The sequence below is a fragment of the Onychostoma macrolepis genome, chromosome 17 (assembly GCF_012432095.1).
Source record: "Onychostoma macrolepis isolate SWU-2019 chromosome 17, ASM1243209v1, whole genome shotgun sequence".
Taxonomy (NCBI): domain Eukaryota; kingdom Metazoa; phylum Chordata; class Actinopteri; order Cypriniformes; family Cyprinidae; genus Onychostoma; species Onychostoma macrolepis.
In genome coordinates, this window is record NC_081171.1 from 4,299,218 (window position 1) to 4,326,052 (window position 26,835).

Here is a 26,835-nt window from a genome sequence, read left to right on the forward strand (position 1 = left end):
ATTATCATGGTACTTGTTAGTGTGTGTGTGTGTGTGTGTGTGTGTGTGTTTAGTCTCCGCCCATCTATGGGCCTCTGTTTAGTTCAGTTTATCCGTACAGTGAGACACAGATTTCAACAGAAACAGACAGACAGCAGTGAAAACAACATCACTGTCATTATACTCGATTAAATATTAATATTTTTTAATTAAATAAATACTTCACTGTCCTCATTAAACTACTGAAGACTCGTCACAGATCAACGGTAAGACACTTTAATGTCTGTTTACTTTGAGTAGTTTCCTCACCGGCTCCAACCCAATAACGTTAGACCCGGTCTTTGTTAAAATAGCAAAATACTTATTTTTCCCTCTTACTAGCATGATAACTGTTCGTCTGTATACAACGTTTATTCATTGCGTTTGTGTTGTTTTCATTTAATCCTGCAGTTCGTGGCTAACCAGCTAATGCTAAAGGCTTTGTCAGTTTAACGAATTAAAACATTTACAAACATAAAGATGTTTAAGGATGGCTCATTGGCGTTAGTTCATTATTGATCTATAAGAGATCATGACACTGTCAGGTTCGTGTTGTCAGTCGTTTTACTCCAGTTTAGGAAGAACAACAAAAGCTGCATCAGGTTTCATGAGTTTGACTGGATTGAGTTCAGTGCATCTGCAAAACATGATTGCCATCATGTCATATTTGGGAAACATTTCCCGTTAGTATTATATCATATTAAGGATCATTTCATGTTTGGGATTATTAGGATCATCGTGTGTAGGACCATGGTTATGTCATGTTTAGGACGATGCATCATATGTCATATTTATGGTCGTGTCATTAAATGAACATTAGGATCCACAGGTTATAGGCCCTTGATGACTCAGATCTAATTAACTCAGCTGTCAGTTCTCAATTATGGTATATGAGCAACTGTAATTAATGATTTTTTATTTATTTTTTTACAAATTATGTAAAATAATCAGATTTAACTATTTAATGACCTGTTTTGTCCATAATATTGAGCTTATACTGTAACTGACATACCTTGCTTAAGCATAAACAGTGTAGACTGGCATGAATAATACAATTCTGAATATTTTAAATAACAACATTCAGGTGTTAAAAATATTTATTTTTCTCCACTTTGGTTGTGATAAAAGTCCTTTTTTATTCTCTTGTTTTTCGTGGAATGCATCCCATTTGAAAATTAAATTAAGATTAAAATGTATTATGCAGCAGTTATACATTTATGTCATATTTTCCTTAATTTCATACAATGAAGTGTTTCATTTAAGCATTAGACTCTGTTGTTGTTGCTGTTGTTGTTGTTGTTGTTGTTGAAGTGTTTCATTTAAGCATTACACTCGTTGTTGTTTGTTTGTTTGTTGGAAGACATTAACTCATTACCAACAGGTCACCATACCATAAAACACCATAAAAGTTTGGTATATTTACTTAATACAAATATACTTAGCAATTTTTGTTTTTTGATTGCTATAAATTAATCTATTAGAATTGTATTGCATTTTATTTTGTGATTTGCTGGACTGATAAGCTGACCTTTCTGTTCCAATGAAAGCACAAAATAAAATGCAATCAAATAATCATCATACATTTACAGATCTAACAATAAACAAAAATTGCTAATGATAGTCAATTGTGCAAGCTTTGAACCATAAGTTCTTGCACAAAAATGTAACCTACCTATGTACTGCCACAAATCTGAGCCCCTCTAAGACTGGAATCCTGAAGTCATGTCATGTTTGGGGTCATACTGACATGCTCTATGCGTGCTGTCTGTTGTAAGTCCTTATGAGTGATTGCTTGTGCAACTCTATGCCATATTGCACATGAGCACTAGATACCAAACACCTAAGTATTCAGAAAACATCCTCAGATGTGTTTTGCTGTTTCAAAAGAAACCATCACAAGACATGTGGCAGGCTGACACACCAGCATTGTACGCAAACGTTTCGCAATGTTTATGCCCAGCTGGTATTACGAGGGCTATGTTGAAAGTCAGCTTGATAATTCAAAGCTTACACCACAGCATGACAACCCCCCCTCACGCCCCCTACCCAACTGACTCAGACGGTTTGCATTTAGGTCATGCCGGCTGAGTCTAACTGCACATGTCCAGCCAAGCCCTGTCATGCTGGAGAGAGAGAAGCTTCTTGAATGACATTGCAAGATCCTCATGGAAGTGTTTCTTTTGAGTGGAAGCCATGCCTGATTCCTGTAACATACCGTTCAGAAACAAGGGGTCATGTTCCGTCTGAGTCCTCGAAGAACCGGCATGACCATGCAACTTTAGGAGAGTTGTGAAATGGCAGTGCAGTGGTTTAGTAATTTAGTAAACATACTGCAAGAGGGCAAAGGGGTCTTATTTACACTTATCCCTTTTAAGAGAAGGGGGACTTTCCCCATAAATGGCATTCATAGATTTTAAGCCATGTGGTGTTGTAAACAAAGACGCCCCACATGTGTGTCCAAAATAAGATCGGGTCTAACAATCTGTTTTCTTTTCTTCCACAGTGTTTGGTGTAGCGTCTTTAAGTTAAGCAACTCACTAATATTTGCAATGGAGGAGCTTCATATCCATTGCCTGAAATGTGTCAACCGCAGATGTATGATAAGACCAGAGCCTAGCATTTCCTGTGACCTCATGGGTTGCCCTCTTGTATGTGGGGCGGTTTTCCACTCATGCAAACTGAATGAACACCGCTTGCTGTGTCCGTATGAAAGAGTCCCATGTCTGAACCATGGATTCGGATGTCCGTTCAACCTTGCCAGGGTCAAAATAGCACAGCACCTTGAAACGTGCCCAGCCAGCGTTGTGTGTTGCACTATGGAATGGAATCGATGGCCAGTGAGTTATGCTGATCGCAAGTCCTACGATAACTTGAGTAAGGAGGTTTGTGACGTGGAGCAGCTCGACATGGCTTTGGCCCTCCAGGATCAGCGAATGTTGCTGGAATCGCTTAAAGTGGCGACCACTTTGACAAAAGCTCTGGAGAAGCAAAGTCAGGACAATTCCAGCCCCCAGGATTCAGACCCAGAAAATGAATTAATTGAAACAGATGAGGAATCGTATGGTGGACCTTACACAACTTCAGTGGAAAACAGTAGAAGCTTTGCCGCCACTTTGGACGTACTCCGTAGTGCAAAAAATATTGACGTTATTATGGAGAATCCTGATGGTAAGGAACTGAATGGAGGTTGCAGCAGTGTTAGGAATGGCGATGGGGGCTTTAGTAATGACACAACAAAGGAAAGTGACACTGATTCGGATTCCGATCTGGGAGCGGTAGGTGGTGCTGACTGTCCTTTTCCAGTAGACCCTGAAGACGAAAGAGATGATTGGTTGGAGAACGGTGGATGCGGTGAATCTTCTGAAGAAGAAGGCGAAATGAATGGTGGGATAGAACTCAGTGGACTTCATGATGAAGGGAACGCTGACAGCCAGGTTAGACTTGAAAGGGTCAATGCCTCTTCAAACGTAAGGCAGGTTTTACCTGATCATTCCATACCTGTTCTAGCACGGGAGCCTGAAATGGCCCACTTGCCCCAACTACCTCTTCCTTTGCCCATCCCTGTGCCTAACCTGATGCACAACAATGTTCTGCACCATTTGCCTTTTAGAATTGAGGACCGATGGCTGGAGCGCAAGTTAGAGAATCTCCAAGTACTCAGGGGAATGAACTTGTTTACAATCAACGGGCGAAGGACTCTGTTTTCCGACCCCTATATATTCAAAGCCAAGATGGAGGACAAGGCGGTGGACACATCAGACCTTGAGGTGGCAGATGATCCGATGGGTCTTCATGGCATTGACCTCATTACTGCTGCCTTGCTCTTTTGTTTGGGAGACTCACCTGGAGGTAGGGGCATCTCAGACAGTCGCTTTGTAGACGGGTATCGAATTGACTTTGGCACGCAAACCTTCTCCCTCCCTTCTGCCATACTGGCAACCAGCACCATGGTAGGTGACATCGCCTCAGCATCTGCCTGTGACCACGCCAGTCCACAACTCTCTAACCCCAGTCCATTTCACACCCTCAGATTAGACCTCGTTCTGGAGTGTGTGGCACGCTATCAGACCAAACAGCGTTCGATGTTCACCTTTGTATGCGGACAGCTGTTTCGCAGGGACGAGTTCTCCTCCCATTTTAAGAACGTCCATGGTGACATACATGCTGGCCTTAATGGTTGGATGGAGCAAAGGTGCCCATTGGCGTACTATGGATGTACCTACTCACAAAGAAGGCTCTGCCCTTCAGTACAAGGTTTCAGAATCATCCATGACCGACACCTGGGCTCCTTTGGGGTGCAACCTGGGTTAGCAGCTTATCCCAATGAGCCTCTATCCAGAACTGACACCTGTCAGTTCAGGTCCCACTGTGACCACCTTAGTGACCTGCCCTTTGAGTTACTCCAGCACATTGCAAGCTTCTTGGATGGCTTTAGCCTGTGCCAACTTTCCAGGGTGTCTCGCACTATGAGGGACGTGTGTGCCAGTCTTCTTCAATCCCGTGGCATGGTGGTCCTGCTCTGGGAGAAGACAAAGCGAGATGATGGAACCACATCCTGGCAGATACAAGACAAGGTAATCAAAGAGTATTCACCTTGTTGTCTTGAAGCACCAAGCATAAAAAGCAATTTTTCACAATCTAATCTTGCTGATGTTTTTCATTTTAGGTGTGGCGGTTCAGTACGGCGTTTGACACTGTGAACACGTGGAAGTTTGCCAACATTTCCAGCATGGCTGATCACCTCAAAACGTGCAAGTTTAACACCATAGCACGGAGAGAAGAGGCTGTCCCACTTCCATGTATGAGTTTCACAAGAGAACTTACAAAAGAGGGACGCTCTCTACGTTCAGTGCTTAAACCAGTGATATAGACTGTAGTCGAAATTCAAATGAGGATTTCATTTTATAATACAAAATGCCTTATGTATTTAGGTGAACCGTGGGATTTGTTTGGTGACGTAATCATTAAAATAAGAGCCTCAACTTAAACCACTTTTGGAAGAGATGTTTTTTTAATAAACAATATCTACCTGCTGTAGTGATGATGGTTGTGCTGTGCACTTTTGATATAGTATATTCAGAGTTTTTTTTTTTTTTTTTTTTACAAATTCATTGCTTTTGTTGAAATATGTAGCTTCAAACCAGAAACTTTGAATTGTTAAATGGTGACCAAACGGAAAACCATTGTCTTCATTTTTGTAATGCAGGAATTCACAATCCAAGTACTTCTATCACATAGATCAGTGGTTCTCAACTGGTTTTACTTTTGGACCCAAAGTTACATTGTACATGAAATGGTGACCATATACAATACTGGACGTAACCTGTCTTTACTGTTCCCTTGGTGTTTTTTCCCCCAAGTTTTCCTCCTTGAGGATGAATGTCAAGCAAATTGTCCATTTTGGCATTTCATTCAGTAGATGAATTTTCTCCAAAATACAGAGTTCGATTAGACTTTGTGCAAAAGATATAGAAATTGTTCTCTCTTTAAAAGTCCATTTATTTTACTATCCTACATATTCATGACTGTATGGTTAGTTTCATTTGATCATTTTCTCTTTTTTTTTTTTTTTGCCTGCTGTTGCTGAACAGACCTGCAAACCATCAACTGAGAACCACTGATGTAGTCTTTAATCCCCTGATTTCTCTCTCATTTAAAAGTCTATAAATGACAGTCTTAGATATTTTTCCTATATCAGTTTGTCAGAACGAACACATAACAGTTATTTCTCTGAGAAGCATTTAAAGTATCCAGTTTTAGCTGTATACAACATACTTGATACTGTCACACACGACACTTCCAGTGGTCATCCTCTGCATCTTTTGATAAGTAAATGGATTCATGTAAATGTACTTTATGTTGATGGCATGTGCTGAATTATTACTTTTTACAATCTTCCTGATTGTGAATCACTGCGCAAAACCTGCAGGACAGGTACAAGACTGCAATTGTAGCCTGTTTTTTGGTTGCACACGGTACATGTGCAGGTGTACTTCTCTGTCTCTCAGGGGTTTAACAGCCAGCATATGCCATTATAGACAGTTTATCTGTGAGAAACTTGACGTGAGCTTGTGATTCTCTTCCACTTTTACTTGTTGATGGTTTAAAAGTCAGGTTTACAGTTCCTAAAGAGTTAAGTTTTACTGTAACTTTTTTCAGGTGTGCAGTTACAATGTTTCAGTTTGCTAACATTCTGGAATTTTGCAATATTTTCATCTGGAAAGAAAGCAATTCTCTTAACCTTGTTTAAGGGATTAGATGTGTGATACGTTTTACTGTATGTGTTTTTTAAAAATTGTTGACTGATGACAATAGAGCAATATTCTGAAACTTTTAATCTAATTCTAGTAACTTTGAAAACTGAACAGTCATAAAATGCTTATTTTTAAAGAATTTATCAGAGTTGACATCAGTCAATGTGCAATGTGTTATAATGTCTCTGAGTGATTTCTTCCCCCAAAGGAACAAAATGCATTTATATATTGCATAAAGCCTTATTTCTTTTTTTTTTTTTTGGGAAGAATTGTGATGTTTGAATTTATTTAAATATATTTACTCTATAGGTTTTCCAGCCATATATATATATATATATATATATATATATATATATATATACTAGTATGAGGGAACTCAGGTATTTAAAGAAGAGTTGTGAAAAGGTTAGGGTTGATTATTTACTGTGTGGTTTCCATTGTTTGTTTTTTGTTTTTTGAAAGGAAATGAAGTGTACAGTTAATTTACTCTCCAAACCCTGACATTTTTGTAATAGTTTTCATATTTGCGATTTCATTTGACCTTGTGCATGTTAGTTCTCAAACCAATTTTTCTATTGTAAATAATCAAAATGTTTGTCCATCTAGGTTAACTAACCTAAACAGTTGTTTCACATCAACAGTTGTATCATTATTTGCATTCTTTTTTTAATATTATTTAATAAAGTGTGAGAAATCCAGGTTGCCAGTGTGCCGTTTGTTTAGGCTCCAGATATGCAGCCAACCAAGTGTCAAATATATAAAATAAAGTCGTTAAGCAAAGCGGGCAGAGAAATTAATTTGCCTGTGTGACATCAATCATGTAATGGGTGGATAATGCTTTGCTTCACTGTTTAATTGGTAGTTTTTTAAGCATTTCAATAATAAAAGTAATATCTAATATGCAATGCATACACATTCATCACTTGAAGTGCATGATGTGGCTTTGATTTTACAGATTATATTTTATAATAACATCACTCTATTTTAATGTTTGTAAATGGTCTCACCACCAGGTGGTGCTGCTGTATTCAGTATCAGAATATGCTAATCAAAAAAAGCAGGTGATTTGCACGGTACATTTCCTGAGACACAAATTTGTTAATAAAACAATGAAGTTGCTTCCTACGAACAGTATTTAATGTTCATTAAAGTTGGATTTGGCTTTTAAGTAGCCTATATATTATCATTAATGATGCCATACTTGTACAAACAAATACTTTACGTCTCCTTTTCAGCATCTATCTCTCGCCGAAACATACACATAGACGGTGAAAAACCAAAATAAATGTCCTGAATGGATCCAGGGCTGAGGGGCTGGACTGTGGTCAGCTGGGCTCATCTGCTTCAGTAACCTTAATGGAAACTGGCTTTTACAGCAGAGTTCTCAGAAAGGTTTAGACAGACAAATAATAGGCTACACCCAGAACCATCACCATGTTTCTTAAAATAAACAAAGAAGCACAGCTTTCTGGAGCAATAATGTTCTTCAATAAATGATGCATACCTTCATAATAACAATCTTTACAGAGACTATGGATATATCCTTAATCCTTAAGGAGATATGTTTTTAGCAACAAATCTATTGTCTGCTTTGCACTGTAATTAGTATTATGTAATACCGTAATTACCAATTACATAATGAATGAAGGGTTCCTTAAACCATTACCCGGCTAAACAGTCATTAGAGAAAAGTTTCCATCATCTCCTAAAACAAACGAGAACATTTAATGTAATCTTTAGAGATGTGGGTGGCTTTAATAGCATCCTGGTTAAAGAAATAGACACTTTTTAGTTTGCAACATTGTAACTGGAAGAGAAAAACAAAAAAAAAAACAACAACAACAGGAAAACATCAGTGTAACGAGACAATAATCAGACAAGAGATTAAAATGGCATCCTGTTCAAAACATCCTTAATTAATCATGCATTATTGATATTCAGTAGAGTTTGAGACTGATTATGAGTAATCTTTTAATTAAATGATGCCTAAACATGGCTTTTAAAATTCATTATCAAAATTTGATTGAAAATAGAGCAGAAACATCTGAGACAAAAATATATATTTATTACAATGCAGCTTTTCCAGTCAAATCCAAAGAAGTTTAATGGTGACACAGAAGCTTTATTTAGTTATTTTTAGTTAATTAACAATATAACTTTAAGGATTTACTGAGACACCAAAGCACACAATATAGTGTCATATGTAAGATGCACACAGCAAACAAATGTATGAAACATATTTTGGAATAAAGATGGAGGAAAGAAGCTATTACATGTCCAATATCACATGTGACTGCTTTTCAAATTCTTGCTTCTTTTGTCCTATAGATAGACAACAGTGCAGCGCAATATGTATAGGAGTTTACAACAGTTTAATATTAAAGCTCCTTGATGGATTGGTTTCTTACAAAATCGCTGCTTTTCATTTCACAAGATGGTAATTAATTGGTGGACAGGTGTGGATTATTGTGATGTTTTTATCAGCTCTTTGGACTCTCATTCTGACGGCACCCATTCACTGCAGAGGATCCATTAGTGAGCAAGTAATGGAATGCTACATTTCTCCAAATCTGATGAAGAAAGCAAAAGTTGGTTTTACTTCAGACTTCCACTTCCGGGTCGGGAACGCTGTGCGCGTTTGGCTGCCGCTCTGTACCTGGACTGCTTTTTTTGTATGTTTTCACCCCTCTGCTGGACTAATTTTGTTTTGTTTTTTTGTTTTTGTTTCGTCTACTCCACCTCTTATTGTTGGCGCTTTTGGACCTGTCTTTGGACTTGGCAAGTGATACTAATGAACTTTGGTACTTTTAAGTTCTGCCACCCGGCCGCTGCGAGCTCTCTGCCCTGTTACGTTTTCCACGGTGTCTGGTTCATCGGCTGGGTGAGTTACCGCTCGCTCTGTCTGTTGTGCTGTATAAGTTACTACTGCTCGCTATTTGGGTGTGCTGCTTCCCATTTAGTTTGCAGTTTCTGTGATGTGACGTTCGGGCTTGGCTAACGTGGCTTTCACTCTGGTTGGCAATAGTACCATAATGCCTCGGGCAATAGCTTTCCTTTTTTGCTTTGTCTCTTTCCTTTTGCCTATAATGGAGTTTGAATATACATCGTCTCAGTTAAAAACTCTGAACTGTCGCCGCGCCTCGACCCGGCGATGAATGACTACTGTCGGCGGCTAGGGATTCTCCGGCGTCCTCGATATTTACATCGCTCCCCACGTATCTTCATGCATAGCTCTCGCTCTAAGCCTGATGCTCTTCCATGCATCTGGTCTGACCGTCGGAAATCATCCAAACCAAGTGCATCCCCTACTAACAGCTCATCACATCGCTCTCTAATTCATCTCACTGGTAACAACTGTCAGCTAACATCGCCGCCAAATTCATCTGCCTCGTACTGTCATGCTGCTCTTTTGAACTGTCGGTCCATCTCGGATAAAGCCCCTTACCTCAACGAACTCATAACTGACAATAAGCTTGACTTTTTGTTTCTCACGGAAACTTGGCAAGTTCCTGATGACTTCCTGCAGTTAAACATACTCACGCCATATGGATATAAGCAGTTGTCCAGGCCACGACTGCATGGTAAAGGGGGTGGTCTCGCTGTCATCTACCGTGATAATCTCCGTATCACACAACTCGACTTCCACGACACCGATACATTTGAATATATGGTTCTGAAGGCTGACTCTCTTACTATCATTCTACTCTATCGTCCTCCCAAAGCATTTTCAAACTTTTTTTCCCAACTTAGTGAACTGTTAACCCTTGCCTGCTCCATGTCTTCTCCTGTTCTCCTGCTTGGTGACTTTAATATACATGTTGATGTTGTTTGCTCTAACACCACTCAACTACTGTCTGTTTTTGATTGTTTTAGTTTGTCTCAGCATGTTAATTTTCCTACTCATTCTCATGGTCATATCCTTGATTTGATCTGTACCTCAGGTGTTGGTATTTGTTCCATCTCTTCCTCTGATACTGGTATCTCTGATCATAAACTCATAGACTTTCACTTTAGTTTGCCTATACATGATAAATCTGCAAAGACTGTTATATCCTACCGTAATTGTAATAATGTTGACGTCACATCATTTTGTTCCTCTATTGCTTCCTCTAATCTTTCTGATGTTTTTGATTTATCTTCTCCTTCACTGATTCTTTCAAATTTTAACTCCATATTATCTGATATTTTGTCTGTACATGCTCCTGTTAAGACTAGAACTGTTCCTTCTACTCATACTTCTCCCTGGTTTACCCCCGACCTTCACATCCTCAAGAGCTCCGGTCGACGGCTTGAACGTCTCTATAGGAAAACTGGCCTCACTGTTCATCACCAAGCCTTTCTTGAACATCTCAAAATTACAAATCTGCCTTACACTTAGCACGCTCTAGTTTTGTTTCTGCCATGATTAATAAAGCTAGTAACAGACCAAAAGCACTATTCGACACAGTAAATAAACTTACCAAACTCCCACCTAATGATACTGCAGGTTCAGCTGAATTCTGCTACTCCTTTCTAAATCATCTTCTAGACAAGACGGCTGCCGTCCACCAGGGCTTTTCGAACAGCACTATCAACTTTAACTTTGAGCCTAATCCTCTGGTCATTCCCTATCCTACTTCTCTCTTACTAATCCTTCCTCCGTCTCTGAGCTTATTTCAAATCCAACTCCTCTACCTGTCGACTAGACCCAGCTCCTACTTCTCTCTTAAAACAGTGTCATTCGGTAATTTCTGCACCTATCTCTCATTTCATAAATGCTTCGCTTGTCACTACTACTTTTCCTCAGTCACTTAAAATCGCTGCAGTTACCCCGGTTCTCAAAAAACCCAATCTCGATCCGTCAGTTTTATCCAATTATCGTCCCATTTCAAACTTGCCATTTGTTGCTAAATTACTGGAAAGTACTGTAGCAGCCCAGCTTCGGTCCTTCCTAGTGGCAAATAATTTCTTTGATCCATTTCAGTCAGGCTTCCGTCCAAAACATAGTACAGAAACTGCCCTTGTAAAGGTAGTTAATGATTTATTACTCTCTTGCGATACCGGCTCTCTATCGTTACTTCTGTTACTAGACCTCAGTTCTGCCTTTGACACTATCTCTCATGATTTACTCATCTCTCGACTTTCGGCTGTGGGTATATCTGGTACTGCTCTTTCCTGGTTCTCTTCATATCTATATGATAGACACTTTTACATTTCTGCTCGGGATTTCAGATCCCCTACTGCCCCCCTGAAACAAGGCGTCCCCAGGGTTCCGTTCTGGGGCCTTTGCTGTTTATTATTTACATTTTACCACTGGGTCAGATACTACAGCGTCACGGCTTTAGCTATCATTTTATGCTGATGACATCCAAATCTACACGTCATGCAGGCCTTCCCTATCCACCCAAATCGACAAAATTTCTGTTTGCGTGCAGGATATTAAAACTTGGCTTAACTCTAATTTTCTGAAACTAAATATGGAAAAACCGAGATCATCATCATTGGTACTCCTGCACTTACCACCAAAGTTCCGCTGACTTTACTTGTGATATTACTGGCACTCTAATCACTCCATCTAGTATCGTCAGAAATCTCGGTGTTATGTTTGACCCATCTCTTTCATTTCAGTATCATATTAACTCTCTCTAAATTGGCATTTTTTCACTTACGACGAATTGTCCAGCTCCGTCCTTTCATAAGTACCAAAGATGCAGAAACTCTCATTCACGCTTTTGTCTCATCTCGTCTCGATTACTGTAATGCCCTCTTCATTGGCTTGCCAGCTACCACTATTGCTAGATTACAGTATATTCAAAACTCAGCCGCTCGTATTCTCACCGCACCAAGCGTTCAGCCCACATCACCCCTATTCTAGCTGATCTGCACTGGCTACCAGTGGCCTATCGCATCAAGTTTAAAATTATCCTGCTTACTTTTAAAGCCTTGAATGGTCTGGCTCCTTACTATCTCTGCAATCTGCTCCACCCCTATTCTCCACCACGTTCATTGCGGTCCTCTGATTCTCGCCTTCTCACCATCCCTCGATATCGCCTCTCTTCCATGGGGGGCAGATCGTTCAGTGTTGTTGCCCCTAAATTATGGAACTCTCTACCCAGATCACTCTGTCTTGCCAATAGCCTGTCTGAATTTAAATCGCTGCTCAAAACTCACTTGTTTTCAGAATGTTATCTTTCTTAGTTAACCTCTGTTTACTTTGTTTTATGTTGTATATTACTCTTTGGATTTCTGATGTTGTTTTCTTTCTGTTTATTGTTCGATGTTTTCCTCCCATTTCTGATGTTTATTGTAAAGTGTCCTTGAGCTCTGGAAAGGCGCTATATAAATAAAACTTATTATTATTAAGAAACAAATTCGGCAAAATATCATTTTTAGGTGAATTTTTCCTTTAAAGCAGACTTTGCATTGCTCAGAATTGATTGTCATGGTGAGAGAATGTGTACATTTTTATCAGCGGCATTAAAGCATGACGGCAGCCTCTCTAGGAGGAAGTTGCGTGGGGTCTGATTGGCGAGTGATCTGTCTGTTCGGTCATCCTCTAGCGAACAGCTCACGGATAAACAAACACATCTGCACTGCGGTCGACTCCAGCTCTTATCAGTTTGAGGAGCAGAAGACAGCGATGATGAAAGTCCTGTCACACTAAAACGGCATCAGTCATCTCGGTGTGGGGTGTGAGATGCTCTTACATGGGTGATGTAAGATGAAATCTTATGCAAAGAACTTAAACTTCAGATCCCAGGCCACCGCTGTCTCATCTGATTGAAGAATCTCATGTGAAGTTGCCAAAAACATCCTCAGATCTAAAGGAAAGAGGGTAGATTATGAAAGATGGTTTCTGGAACAGAACTAAAACTAAATATAAATGGTAGTTGTGACTTTTCCCCCACAATTCTGAGTTTATATCTGGCAATTCTGACTTTTTCTCAGAATTTCAAGATATAATCTCAGAATTCTAAAATATAACCTCAGAATTCTGAGGAAAAATGTCAGAATTGCAAAGAAGAAAAGTTTGGATTGTGAGATATAAACTCTCAGTTGCCAGGGGAAAAAAATGTCAGAATTGTGAGATAAAAAGTCATAGTTATTTATTTATTTATTTTTCACTTTTTTTAAAATCTTTTATTCATTGGAGGGACCAAAAAAATAGAATTGTGAGATGGAAATTCAGAACTCGGAATTGCAAGTCAAAATTATGATTTTTTTTTTACAAGCTTTTTCAGGCTTACATAGAAGATAGTAGATAAAAATTTAAATTTGAAAATTTAAACTGTATAATTTATATTATTTGCCTATAACACAAATTATAGTCTATAAGTGCATAAATGCTGTAGAAATTGTATAAAAATATGTTCTTGCATGCAAACATTTGACACATAGGCTGTGTCCGAATTACATACAGTCTAAGTAGGTACTTCTTTTGTAATTACTTAAGAGACCGCTCTATAAAGTATGAATGTGTGTAGTATCGGTGTAATCCAGATGTACTGCACTCATCATGTTGTCATTGTCATGTGACCTACCAGTGTCAGTTGTGTCGCTTCACTGCCATTCACAGATCCTCTGCCGTGGCTTCATGGGAAAGTGTCAAAGTGTCCGTTTGATGCACAATTCAGAATCTTGTCAGAAATAGTAGGTCATCTGGGTACTTTTTGCCTATTATTATTTATGCTGTCAATTTGGATGTGCTACTCTCTATTCACATACTGTTTTGGTCTTCTGTATTGTAGGGAAGCATATGATTTTGGGCAGTAATAGCCATATAGTAGTAGGCTATATGAAGTTGTTTCGCTAGCATTCATAAGGCATCAGAAACACATCAGTGGCCCTCAGCGTGTATCAGGTGACATGATGCAGGTACCTGTCCGCCTCCAGACTCTGAGAAGGTTCCAGCTCATTCATCATCATCATCTCAGTGTCAGATGAGCTCTGATGTGCACATGTAGCTGCTCTCTCATCAATCTGAGTGTGGATGTCATCTGCACTACTGCAAAGATGACCATGATGACAGATCATTTTGCATACTCTTTTACATAATATTGTCATTGTTAAATAATATTGCATTTTGCATAATAGATGATGTCTAATTAATTTGCAGTGATTTCAAAGGCAAGCATCAATATTGTTATTGTTCATATTTATGGTTAAGGATTTCAAGAAACCTTTCAGCACTTTTAGCCTTGTTGTATAAGAGTTGCATTCTATTCTGTGCTCAGATTTAGAAATTGAGACCTATTTTTAAGTTTGATTTCAGTGCAAATTAATTTAACCCATTCTTCTGTAGTTTGTTTAGTTTTAGATTTTACATTTTTAGAAAAGAAAAAAACCTATGCTGAAAAATGACTTGTGTGGTGGCCAATAAGTGGCACGACAGACAACAAATTAAAAAAAGTTATAAAATAAAATATATTAAAAAATAATTTACAAATTTCTCATTTTCACTTAGTTTAACTTGATGTAATAAAAAACAGACTAAAACTGAAATAAAAATTAATAAAACACTATAGATATTTAAAAAAAATAAATAAATACTGAAACGTCAAACAAAATGTGAACAGAAAATATAAACTGAATCAAAATATGAATAAAAACTCTAATAGTATCTCAGTTATACTAATGTAACTTTGGCACAATGCTTATTCAAATTTTAATATTTATTTTTAAGATCTCTTATGATTAAACATGAGCGTACTGCCGTTATGTGTCTGTATTGAATTAGTCCAGGTGTATGAAACAAATTTATTTGTGGTGGTCACAGTGAGGTCAAATATGAAATGTTCACTCGTCAGTCTGTTAGTTCAGGTGTCAGAGTGACTGACAGAATGACAAACTGCTGCACACATGAACCAAACGTTCTGCTGCGACTCACATTTTTCCTGTTGACAGCTGAGATTCTGCTACAGGTAAGATGCCACTGGATTCTCTGTTGTTCTGTGTCGACCTAAAATTGAAAAGTTAAAGTTCAGTGTGATGCATGTACCCAACTGTAAAATGTGTAAAATGTCTGAAGCATTTTCTTTTTTATTTCCCTGCAGCTGTCAAGATGAAATATTCAATTCAGCAAAACAGCGTGTTAAAGAAAGAAGCAAAACAATGCAGCTTAAAAGAAAACGCATTTGTAATAGGGTGAGAAAATCCTGCTCATTAGTGGATACGGACTGCAATCGAAACCTTTTCAGTGTTGCCAATTAAAAAACCTTTTCTGTTGTATGAATACACTGTTTCAGTATCTATAGTGGACACTTAAGGCACACTCAAAATGCCATTACATTAGTTCAAATATCAAACCAAGCAGCGTTTATTTCAAAGAAAGTTGGTATAAGCACAACATTTTAAGCCAAAACTTGACATGATGCATCCATTAAAAATCACTGCAACAAAACAGCAAAAAAAATCATAGTTCTGAGAAAAGCTTTCAAGCATTTTAGCGATATCAGTGCAGCATTTGAGTAAAGCTGCTAATTGGTTTGATATTTTGTATGTACATTCATACATTTTAATTGTGGCCGCTGCATATTAAGAGCGAAAACAGCTTGAATTCCCTGATGTTGTTTATAGTGGATGAAGGGATGAAAACAGATTCAAACTAAACCAGAGAATGAGAGGAGAGACTGCAGATACTCACTCATACTCCTCTGGACACATGCTTACAAATGCGACGGGGCTGCGAAACATACAGACAGCAGAGTGAGAAAATATCAGAGATGTCAACAAGAAAACCTCATGAAAGCTGATCACATGTGCGCATTACCTAAAAATAAACGGCCTTAAAGCACACTTTTCCCACTTACACTACTTCAGTTTAACCACTAAAAAGGTCCAACAGTGTTTATGCATCACAACAAATCAAATCAAAAAAAGCTTTTCCCTTAAACCATTATGAATAATTATAATTTGCAACACATCTCAAATCACTGTTCATTATGTGGTAGAAATGATTTTTTACACAATTCCTACATTAATAATATTAGCTTTAAAAAAAACATTGCTTTCTGTTCACAATATCAAATCTAAATTGATTTACATAGCACAATAAAAATCAACAGTTGACCATTGTGCTGTACAAAAAAAAAAAAAAAAGACAAAGGATAATAAATGGACAATATATTTCCACAGATTTTTCTTCACACAGCATCACGTTTCATATTTCATCTCAAGTTCTTCAGTGTCACTGTCGTCTCAATAAACAAACATGTACACTAACCTTTGAAGGACATTTATTATTGGCAAAATTATTGATTGCAGTGGAAATGAGACCATAACTAAGGGATAGTTGTAATTTGTGCTAAATAAAATAAAATAATAAAATCAAAAAATCAATCAAAGCAAAAAGAGTTTCATTTGAGTTTTAAAAGGACAAAAGCAGCTGTCAAAACAGCCATACTCATATAATGAATCATGACATGTAATAAAGACACTCAACACAAAACTACTATTGTCTGTGCTCTGACATTACAACAGCCAGCAAGAACAGCTGGTTTATTTCAATATTAAAGACTGCCGTGAACATGATAAATGTCCTGTCTCTTCATTTCCTCCTCGATCTCCCTAAACAGACACCTGATTGCTTTTGTAATTAAATTCACATCCACGAGAGGGAAGCTGTATTTGCGTGTCGATGTTAAAGCGGCAGCTTTGGAATTACATGAATGAACGGCCTCTTATCTGTTCCAGCTTTCGAATGACACATGAATAGACCTTTAGTAATTCATGAACTCCTCAGCAAAACAGAAGCAGAGAAGCATGTTTCCCATGAGGCTGAGCGATGACAGGAAGTCATTGCTAAAATAGACAAATGGCATCCTGTAGTCAGGATGTAAATCTAGGAAGTATAATACAGTTTATTCTTGCCGTTTTTAGTCAAGAATTAGAGAGGTCTCATCTGGAAAGATGCTTCTTGAATATCTGCACTAGGAAAACTCACGTCTCTAAATGCTCTTCCTCCAGGATGGTCTGCACGGGCAGGTAGCCGAGCCGAGGGTGTTTGGTGAAGTACTTCTTTGAGCGGAACTTGTTTTTCAGCACCTTGGTGAAGTCACGCACATCTTCTCCTGAGGTGGTCTGTAACAGAGAGGCCGTAGGGAAATGTTCTGTTGTGCATGAAGAATTAGTGGCAGGGACAGGAGTGTTTCGGCATTTAGGCTTAGAAAAGTCTGCAAAAAAAAAAAACCTAACAAAAATATTAATGCACCTACACACACACACACAATAAAGTAGATATATAAAATTATTCCATAATAAATAAATAACATTTATATTATAAAATGTAATAAAACTAAATATATATATATATAGTATTAAATTATATAATATTTCCAAATAATAATAAAATACATTTTTACAAAATATTCTTAAGAAAAAAAAAGATTTAGGCTGTGGGATTTCCTCCCACAATTTTCCACAACGAACCATTTGAAAACACAACAAAACACAAGCGTCTTCCAGATGCTCACAGGGGTGCAGTACTCCACCATTGGATAGCTGAGATGATGGTCCTTGGAAATCCTTCCCGAGAAAAAACACATCTGACACACATTGTAGTTGAAGTGCTTCAGACTCCGATACCTAAAGGATACACAGATGCTTAACACTAGCAGCTAGGAATTTTGCAACACTGTCTGATACTGCTGTCATTGAGCTAAACTCAATCAAAACTGAACTCAAAACTGAGCTGAACAATGACACTATTGTTTTCTGTAGAGCTGCTTATAGCGAAAATTTCATTTGATTCATCATTTAAGAATTTTGCAACATTAATACTTTTTTCTGTTTATTACTGTAAAGCTTCTCTAAAGCAATCTGTATTATATTAAGCGCTAAATAAATAAATGTGACTTGACTTTTATGGCACTGTCCTCACAAATAATATACATTGGTGAACCATTACTTAATTTTTTTATCAAATGCACAAGAAAACCTTGTTGCCCATTCTGACATGATATTGTTATTATTATTATTATAGTGTTTTATTATATAATTTTATATTTCAACACTGTTTATATACGTAATTTGAATGTTTATTGCTAGAAAATAATGAAATCACAAATATCAGGGTATATATATATATATATATATATATATATATATATATATATATATAATTAATAATAGCTAAAATAATAAAAGTAATACATATATATATAATAAACAATAAAAAGTGCAACATTGTTTTTATTATTATTATTTTAATTTTATTATAATTTATTATTTTATTTATTTTAAATGTATATTTTATTGTATAATTTTATAGTAATAATATAATAGCTAAAATGCTATTTTGTTTGACCTCTTGAGGTTGACGAACAACATTGTCTGAAGGTTATGCACCTACTTTGCTGAGGAAAATGAAATTTTAAGAGTTTCTATTTTCTACATGACAATGTCATAACTGTCCACCCTAAAACACATTTCCCCATAATTCACTTTGTTTACCTGAAGCCCACCATGGGACACTCTTTACAGATGTTACATCTGGCCTGATGTTTGGCGGTTTCTGCGGCGGCAACTCGATGAAGTACAGGCAACCAGACCATGGACTGCGGCTCCAAATGCATCCAGTCCACAAACTGCTGCAACTCAATGACGTCATCTCGGCCCACCTGAACCCCAGACGGCAGACAAACCCCTCATTCATAACCACAATGCACTGCACGATGCTCTATAATGGAGCTGTCTGAGTCTAAAAGCACTCAGATGGTCTATTTATCATTTCAGAAGCGTACTCAACTACAACCCAAAAACTATAATATCCCATCACAACCTTATTAGCTTGAGGGGAAGGGATCCATTAGTAATTTTGAAGTGAAGCAAATGGGGCCAATTGTGATCATTTTTTTGTCTCCCTCGTGACATTAAAACTGCTACTACTGTTATGAATCAATTACAGCAGGCCAGTTAAGGCAGGACTATCAAGAGTCTTTCATTACATGCAACATTAAATGAAAAGAGCTCCACTGTGACCCAAGTAAAACAGTGAAGTATTGGAGGATCCGTCCAGGGCGGCTTTCAGGAGAGCTGAAGGGATTTATAAATACTCCATTACACCAGCGGATGTGGTCCACATTATAAAGCACTCCATCATGTGATATTATGGGAACGCGCACACACAAATCAAGTGGATTTCATTTAAATATCTCTCGGTAGTTTGTGCGTCAGCTGTCGAACCGAGCGCTAAGCGTCTGAAAGTGGCGATGAAAATCCCCTGGCAGGCCTGCCACTCTTATAACTGAGCTCATCATTTATTTATATGTCAAAACTCAGTCAAGTGTAATGATGAGCCCCTATCCCCAAATAAACAAGTCTGAGCATCCGTTCAGCAGCTCCCTTTAGGAATATATAATGTCTTGCACGCCTGAATTATGTATCATAGAATCCTGTTCATTGATTTGCATGTCAGAATTTTTGTTAAACATTGTCATTTTTTATTGTACGCATACGTTTTTTCACTTTCTCAGTAAATAAAATAGAGATTTTGTGCTGGTCATAAATTGAATTTGGCCAAATGATGGACTTCAGCCAAAGGAACAATTTATTGCTCAGATTTTTCTTACAGATCTGTACTGAATATATTTGTGTAGATCATTTGGCCTTGGAAGAATCTGATAAAAGAAATGCTCTTAAAAGAGTAAAAAAGAGTTTGTACTGAGATCTGATCTTTCAAGTGCACATTTTGGTGTTATGACAAATCTGAGCAGTTTAAATCATCGAGATTGATCTCAAAAGGATACTATCTATAGTTATAACTAACCGAAATAAAGGTCAAATAAAATATAAATATTAGACAAAAAAACTACAAAATAAGAGATGTTGTTTTGGCAATGAAATGAGTTTAGGTCGAAGCACTAAAATGACTAGCTAGAAATCAGAACTAAAACTAAAACTGAAATAAAAGTAAATTAAACTTAAACGATAATATTAAAAAAATTTAAATAAAATAAAGCTAATTCAAAATAATAATAAAACTACAACAGTCTATAGAAAAATCTGACTCACGAGTCTCCATTTAACCTCGATTTAATCTCAATGCTTTGGAAACCTGGAATAAGCTTAGGTCGAAGCACTAAAATGACTAGCTAGAAATCAGAACTAAAACTAAGACTGAAATAAAAGTAAATGAATCCTAAATAGTAATATTAAAAACTAATACTAATGACAAAAGCGCAAAAAAATTGTAACACAAAAAAATGATAACAACAATATAAAATAAGTCATAAGTCTCATTTGACCTTGATTTAATCTCAATGCCAAGGCAACTTTCGAAAATAAGTTTAGGTTGAAACACTAAGCTGACTAGTTAGAATTAAATAAAACATTAAGAACTCAGAACTAAAACTAATAAAACAAAAGCATGCACATTATTAGAAATAAAGCTAAAATTAAAACGATACAGAATACAGATATAGCACTAATTCTCACGAGAAAAATCTGACACATAGGTCTTCATTTGACCTGATAGAAAGATATGAAGAGGGATATCTCATTATCTTGTTTTTTTAGCCTGCAGGCAGTGTTAACTCACATACTGAAAGCAGCTACGGACACTGGGCTCCATGTTACTCCCTCCGAAAGCGGCGGCCTCCCCGAGCTGGTGTGGGATTTGGATGCTGTTGTGTAGCAGTAACGCCAGCTGCCTTTGGTTACAGAAGCCTGCAGCGCCGGCCACCTGAGCGAACAGATCTGTGGAGGACAGCAGGAGCGAAAGTCAAAGAACATCACATGATGAGACCAGGAGAGTGAGTGGCTAAGATTTTAGACTTAAGATCCAATTTAGAAATGTCCTTGTAGGAGCCACAGCAAGGACGGTGTTGCATTCAATTCCCAGTACGTCTGAGACACTGACATCAAAGTTTGCAGTGAAATTGTGCACAGACATTAAAGTGAAAGAAAGAAGCCAGTGTTTCACAACATAACTTAATTCATTTACAAATTGAGAGCAGGATAGAATATTTTATGTCACATATATTCAATATCAAAGTACTTGCATTTGTACTTATCCTTTAGAGGTCCTTTTGAAAGAGAAAACAACCCGATCTTCATGGACAACACTTGAACTTTTCCACTTTTGTCACTAAAAAAATAAAAATAAAGACAGCAAAAGACTAATTCAATCTGAACAGGTTTCTTTTTCAGTGTTTTTAATATATATATATATATATTATATATATATACAGTGCCCTCCAAAAGTATTGGAACAGTAAAGACAAAATTGCTCTGTTGGCTGTGGAGTCAAGACATATACAAATATGATTAAAAGAGGAATATGAGACAAAACTACAGAATGTCACATTTTATTATTGGGTGATTCAACACATAGATGTTTTACCAGCTAAGAAGTTCAGCACTTTTAGAGTTTCATCCCTCTATCTGATGTGAGCATAAGTATTGGAACAGTTGCCTTACAGGTCTTTCTAAGTGATCAGCTGTGTCCTGTTGCATTAATTCTTCAGATATTAAAAGCAGGGAATGTGTCATATCAGTTATATCCATTACTTCTGCATTCTGAATCTTCCATTCGATGATGACACACACAAACCAGGATGAAGATGAGGGAGCTGAGAGCTTTCTTTGAGAGAAAAGCAAGCAATTTGAATGCTAAAAGAAAAGAGGAAGTCAATTAGAGCTCTAGCAAAAACAAAGGGCATGGAGAAATCAAGTGTTTGGAAACCACCAGCAACCACCAACGAACTGATCGGCTGAGAAAACAACAGTAGTTGATGACAGACAAATCATAAAAGCTGTGAAAATGAACCCTAAAAGAAGTGTCTGTAAAATCACCAACAACTTCCAGAAAGCTGGGGTGATGCTCTGACAATCTACTGTCCTCAGGAGACTTTGACACAGAATTACAGATGCTACACAGCAAGATACAAACCTCTGACCAGCTCCAAAAATAGAAAGGCAAGATTAGAGTTTGCAAAAAAGCACAAAGGTGAGCCAGAAGAGTTTTGGAACTGTGTTTATGGACCGATGAGACAAAGATGAATCTTTATCGAAGTGATGGGAAAGCAAAAATGTGGAGAGAAAAAAAGGGAACTGCAATGGTCCCAAGCACACAGCTTCATCTGTAAAGCATGGTGGAGGTGGTGTCATGGCATGGGCATGCATGGCTGTCTCTGAAACAGGCCCTCTCAACTTTACTGATGACTTAATGTATGATGACAGTAGCAGAATGAATTTGGAAGGGTACAAAACCATCTTGCCTACTAGTATTCAAGAAAATGCCACCAGATTCATTGGGAAGTGCTTCATATTGCATCAGGACAATGACCCAAAACACCCTGCCAGTTCAGTCAAGGAGTTTATAAGGGCAAAGAAATGGAAAATCTTAGATTGCCCGAGTCAATCTCCAGATTTAAATCCGATTGAACATGAATTTCACCAGCTGAAGAGGAGAGTAACGGCAGAAACTCCCCAAAACAAGCATCAATTGGAATTGGCCGCATTAAAGGCTGGGAAAAGTATTTCAAAGGATGAGAGCAAGAGTCTGGTGATGTCTATGGGTCACAGACTCACTGCTGTGATTGTGCGCAAGGGATCTGCAACTAAATAATAGCTTTTAATCTTTTATATCTGCCTTATGTTCAACTGTCCCAATACTTATGCTCACATCAATGAGTGGGATGAATTCTAAAAGTGCTGTTCTTTTTATTTGGTAAAACATGTATGTGTTGAAACGGCTAATAATAAAATATGACATTCTGTAGTTTTGTCTCATATTCATCTTTTCATCATATTTGCAAATGTCTTGACTCCACAGCCAACAGAACAATTTTGTCTTCACTGTTCCAATACTTTTGGAGGGCACTGCATATATACAGTATATACATTGGGGCAAAAAAGTATTTAGTCAGCCACCAATTGTGCAAGTTCTCCACTTAAAAAGATGAGAGAGGCCTGTAATTTTCATCATAAGTATACCTCAACTATGAGAGACAAAATGAGAAGAAAAAAAAAATCCAGAAAATCACATTGTAGGATTTTTAAAGAATTTATTTGCAAATTATGGTGGAAAATAAGTATGTGGTCAATAACAAAATTTCATCTCAATACTTTGTTATATACCCTTTGTTGGCAATGACAGAAGTCAAACGTTTTCTGTAAGTCTTCACAAGGTTTTCACACACTGTTGCTGGTATTTTGGCCCATTCCTCCATGCAGATCTCCTCTAGAGCAGTAATGTTTTGGGGCTGTCGCTGGGCAACACAGATTTTCGATGGGGTTGAGATCTGGAGACTGGCTAGGCCACTCCAGGACCTTGAAATGCTTCTTACGAAGCCACTCCTTCGTTGCTCGGGCGGTGTGTTTGGGATCATTGTCATGCTGAAAGACCCAGTCACGTTTCATCTTCAGTGCCCTTGCTGATGGAAGGAGGTTTTCACTCAAAATCTCACGATACATGGCCCCATTCATTCTTTCGTTTACACGGATCAGTCGTCCTGGTCCCTTTGCAGAAAAACAGCCCCAAAGCATGATGTTTCCACCCCCATGCTTCACAGTAGGTATGGTGTTCTTTGGATGCAACTCAGCATTCTTTCTCCTCCAAACATGACAAGTTGAGTTTTTACCAAAAAGTTCTATTTTGGTTTCATCTGACCATATGACATTCTCCCAATCCTCTTCTGGATCATCCAAATGCTCTCTAGCAAACTTCAGACGGGCCGGACATGTACTGGCTTAAGCAGGGGGACACGTCTGGCATTGCAGGATTTGAGTCCCTGGCGCAGTGTGTTACTGATGGTAGCCTTTGTTACTTTGGTCCCAGCTCTCTGCAGGTCATTCACTAGGTCCCCGTGTGGTTCTGGGATTTTGCTCACAGTTCTTGTGATCATTTTGACCCCACGGGTGAGATCTTGCGTGGAGCCCCAGATCGAGGAGATTATCAGTGGTCTTGTATGTCTTCCATTTTCTAATAATTGCTCCCACAGTTGATTTCTTCACACCAAGCTGCTTACCTATTGCAGATTCAGTCTTCCCAGCCTGGAGCAGGTCTACAATTTTGTTTCTGGTGTCCTTTGACAGCTCTTTGGTCTTGGCCATGGTGGAGTTTGGAGTTGGACTGTTTGAGGTTGTGGACAGGTGTCTTTTATACTGATAACGAGTTCAAACAGATGCCATTAATACAGGTAACGAGTGGAGGACAGAGGAGCCTCTTAAAGAAGAAGTTACAGGTCTGTGAGAGCCAGAAATCTTGCTTGTTTGTAGGTGACCAAATACTTATTTTACAGAGGAATTTACCAATGAATTCTTTAAAAATCCTACAATGTGATTTTCTGGATTTTTTTTTCTCATTTTGTCTCTCATAGTTGAGGTATACCTATGATGAAAATTACAGGCCTCTCTCATCTTTTTAAGTGGAAGAACTTGCACAATTGTTGGCTGACTAAATACTTTTTTGCCCCACTGTATAGATAGATAGATAGATAGATTTTTATGGATTATGCAATCATATTTTGGCCAGAAGCAATGGTTTAAAATTAAAATAGCTTAATGATGGATTTGTTTATTACAAACACGCAACTTTCACTTCACCAGACATTAACTGATGGACTGGAGTGGTGCGGATTACTTGTGGATTATTGTGATGTTTTAATCAGCTCTTTGGACTCTCATTCTGACGGCACCCATTCACTGCAGGGGTTTCACTGGTAAACAAGTGATGTAATGCTACATTTCTCCAAATCTGTTCCAAAAACCAAACTCATCTACATCTATCAGGGCCTGAGGGTGAGCAAATTTTCCTTTTTGGGTGAACTATTCCTTTAAGTGTCTAAACATGTTTAAAGGCCACTGTTTTAAACATAAGACCCATACAAACCTGTCGTAGACCTTTAGAAGCCAGTTTAGACACAGATCCACACACAAAGGCACATTAACCAGATCCGGATGCACCTGCTGAAGTTCACGGTAGATTGTGCAGAGACAGTTTATGATGCCAGGAATCTCCAGTAGATGCCCATTACGCGTGAGTTTGTGTTGATCAAAGACACTCTGGGCGATGCTGAGCTCTAAAAGGTCCACTGAAACAGACAGACAGATTTCATCTCCACTCACTTCTGTCTCCACAATGAATTCCATTCAGTGCATTTTAATGAAAGTCACCAGAGCGTAACTCATCCGTTGGCGTGTAATGAAAATTCCCTACTGAAAAGGCAGCAAAAAATTATATTTCTTATCAGCATTCATCAGATTTGCAACCAATTATACATTTCAACAACTACACTTTCTCAACATTACCCACATCCGAAGATATGAAGCAAAAAGCAGCTGCTGTCTTGTTACCAAAAACACCATCCGGCTAACCTGACTGAAGGCTATTTCTGCACAGCTTGTACTTGTACTAATGTTGTCAGCGGGTGGTTTGCCGGCTCTAACGCTCTCAAAACTCCTACTGCAGATCAAAGGCTCATAGTTAGTGTACCAGAAACGTCCTGACAAAATTAGCAGATAGAGCTCTAGATTGCTGGGTGAAAATTGCCTTTGTAATCTGTTTACTTCCAAAAGTCATTTCGAGTGAGAAGTGATGAGGGGTTTTTCACATTGACAGTCATTTGCAATGCAATGATAAATGTCCAAACAAATATGGTATTTGGTACAAAATCCCCCACAGAAGAACCATGGAACTGTTTTTTATTAGGAAAGTACAAGTATAAGACTTCAATGATAGGTTATCACTCACAGCAGAGGGCTTTCTGTAGCCGGCGGCTCTTCATCGCTGTGCGGTAAGCGGAGAAACGCACATGGCTCAGATCAGCTGCACATTGAGGGTAAAACATAAGGGCTGGATGTGAATATTATCAAGAAGAAAAGTCCTAGTTCTCAAGTTCAAATAAAGAGCAAAATGTTAGAAAGCATGCATACTGAAAATGTTTAGTGAACTACACAGACAGAAAGACTTGACACTGATTGACAGGAACAAGAACAAACCCATTGACTGAAATAGCTGTGTCATCTTTGGATGATCCCACGAGGTGGTCTGCTGCTCATGACTGAAAGATAATTAATAATAATTAACATCAATTCACCTTAAAGGAATGTACCATGGAAAATGTATTTTGGTATATGTTAAGCATAAGAATAAAACTGACAGAAAGTTTTGAAGAGCTTCTCACAGTTATTTGAAGGAGCCTTTTTTTTTTTTTTTTTTGTAAGAAATCAATACTTTTATTCTGTAAGGATGCATTAAATTGATGAATTAATGAATTCATTTCTATTCATCTAATAATCCTGAAAAAATATTAAGCACAACATGTTTTCATCATGTATAATAATAAGAAATGGTTCTTGAGCAGCAAATCAGCATATTAGAATGATTTCTGAAGGAAATTATTATAATACAATTTAGTAAGGGTGACTGCAACTAGATTAAAATTTGTTGAATGACTTCATTCTAATGCAAAACTGAACACACGGGAAATCAGATGAAGAGCATGATGTGTCATAGCAGAGATGATAATGTATGAAACAACTCACTTGATATAATAAGGGACACCGTTATGAAAAACAGCTCTTTGCCAAGGGAACTGAACGGAAACTGGTTGGGAGACAGAAGGTTTCAAAGTCATGACAT

At 37.8% G+C, this 26,835-nt stretch overlaps 2 protein-coding genes and 1 pseudogene across 16 annotated transcripts in view; 1 reads left to right on the forward strand and 2 right to left on the reverse strand.

Annotated features, from left to right (window-relative positions):
* Positions 1-26,835, reverse strand: part of LOC131523534 (NACHT, LRR and PYD domains-containing protein 3-like) — a 454,982-nt pseudogene that overhangs the window by 47,948 nt on the left and 380,199 nt on the right.
* On the forward strand, positions 73-5,114 carry fbxo30a (F-box protein 30a). The gene is made up of 3 exons (XM_058749925.1): positions 73-245; positions 2,522-4,592; positions 4,685-5,114. Exons 2-3 carry the CDS (start codon positions 2,568-2,570, stop codon positions 4,886-4,888), a joined length of 2,229 nt encoding a protein of 742 aa, XP_058605908.1. The 5' UTR covers positions 73-245; positions 2,522-2,567; the 3' UTR covers positions 4,889-5,114.
* LOC131523484 (utrophin-like) overlaps positions 8,030-26,835 on the reverse strand; it is a 32,190-nt gene continuing 13,384 nt past the window's right edge. Inside the window, exons 7-21 of one of the 15 annotated variants that reach the window (XR_009266784.1) lie at positions 26,739-26,799; positions 26,193-26,254; positions 25,945-26,019; positions 25,084-25,285; positions 21,251-21,336; positions 20,788-20,945; positions 18,702-18,868; positions 17,723-17,834; positions 17,194-17,330; positions 15,895-15,933; positions 15,139-15,210; positions 14,131-14,256; positions 13,793-13,841; positions 12,959-13,072; positions 12,850-12,862 (exon numbers count right to left, since the gene is read on the reverse strand). Coding sequence is in view for 8 of the 15 variants with exons in the window: in XM_058749916.1 (XP_058605899.1) it covers positions 13,766-13,841; positions 14,131-14,256; positions 15,139-15,210; positions 15,895-15,933; positions 17,194-17,330; positions 17,723-17,834; positions 18,702-18,868; positions 20,788-20,945; positions 21,251-21,336; positions 25,084-25,285; positions 25,945-26,019; positions 26,193-26,254; positions 26,739-26,799 (1,373 nt within the window). In the remaining 7 variants the exon portion in view is untranslated. Of the gene's footprint in view, positions 8,843-12,100; positions 13,989-14,130; positions 14,257-15,138; positions 15,211-15,894; positions 15,934-17,189; positions 17,331-17,678; positions 17,835-18,701; positions 18,869-20,787; positions 20,946-21,250; positions 21,337-25,083; positions 25,286-25,944; positions 26,020-26,192; positions 26,255-26,738; positions 26,800-26,835 lie in introns of those variants that run through there. The other 14 variants (XR_009266783.1, XR_009266782.1, XR_009266786.1 and 11 more) reach the window with 14 other exon arrangements.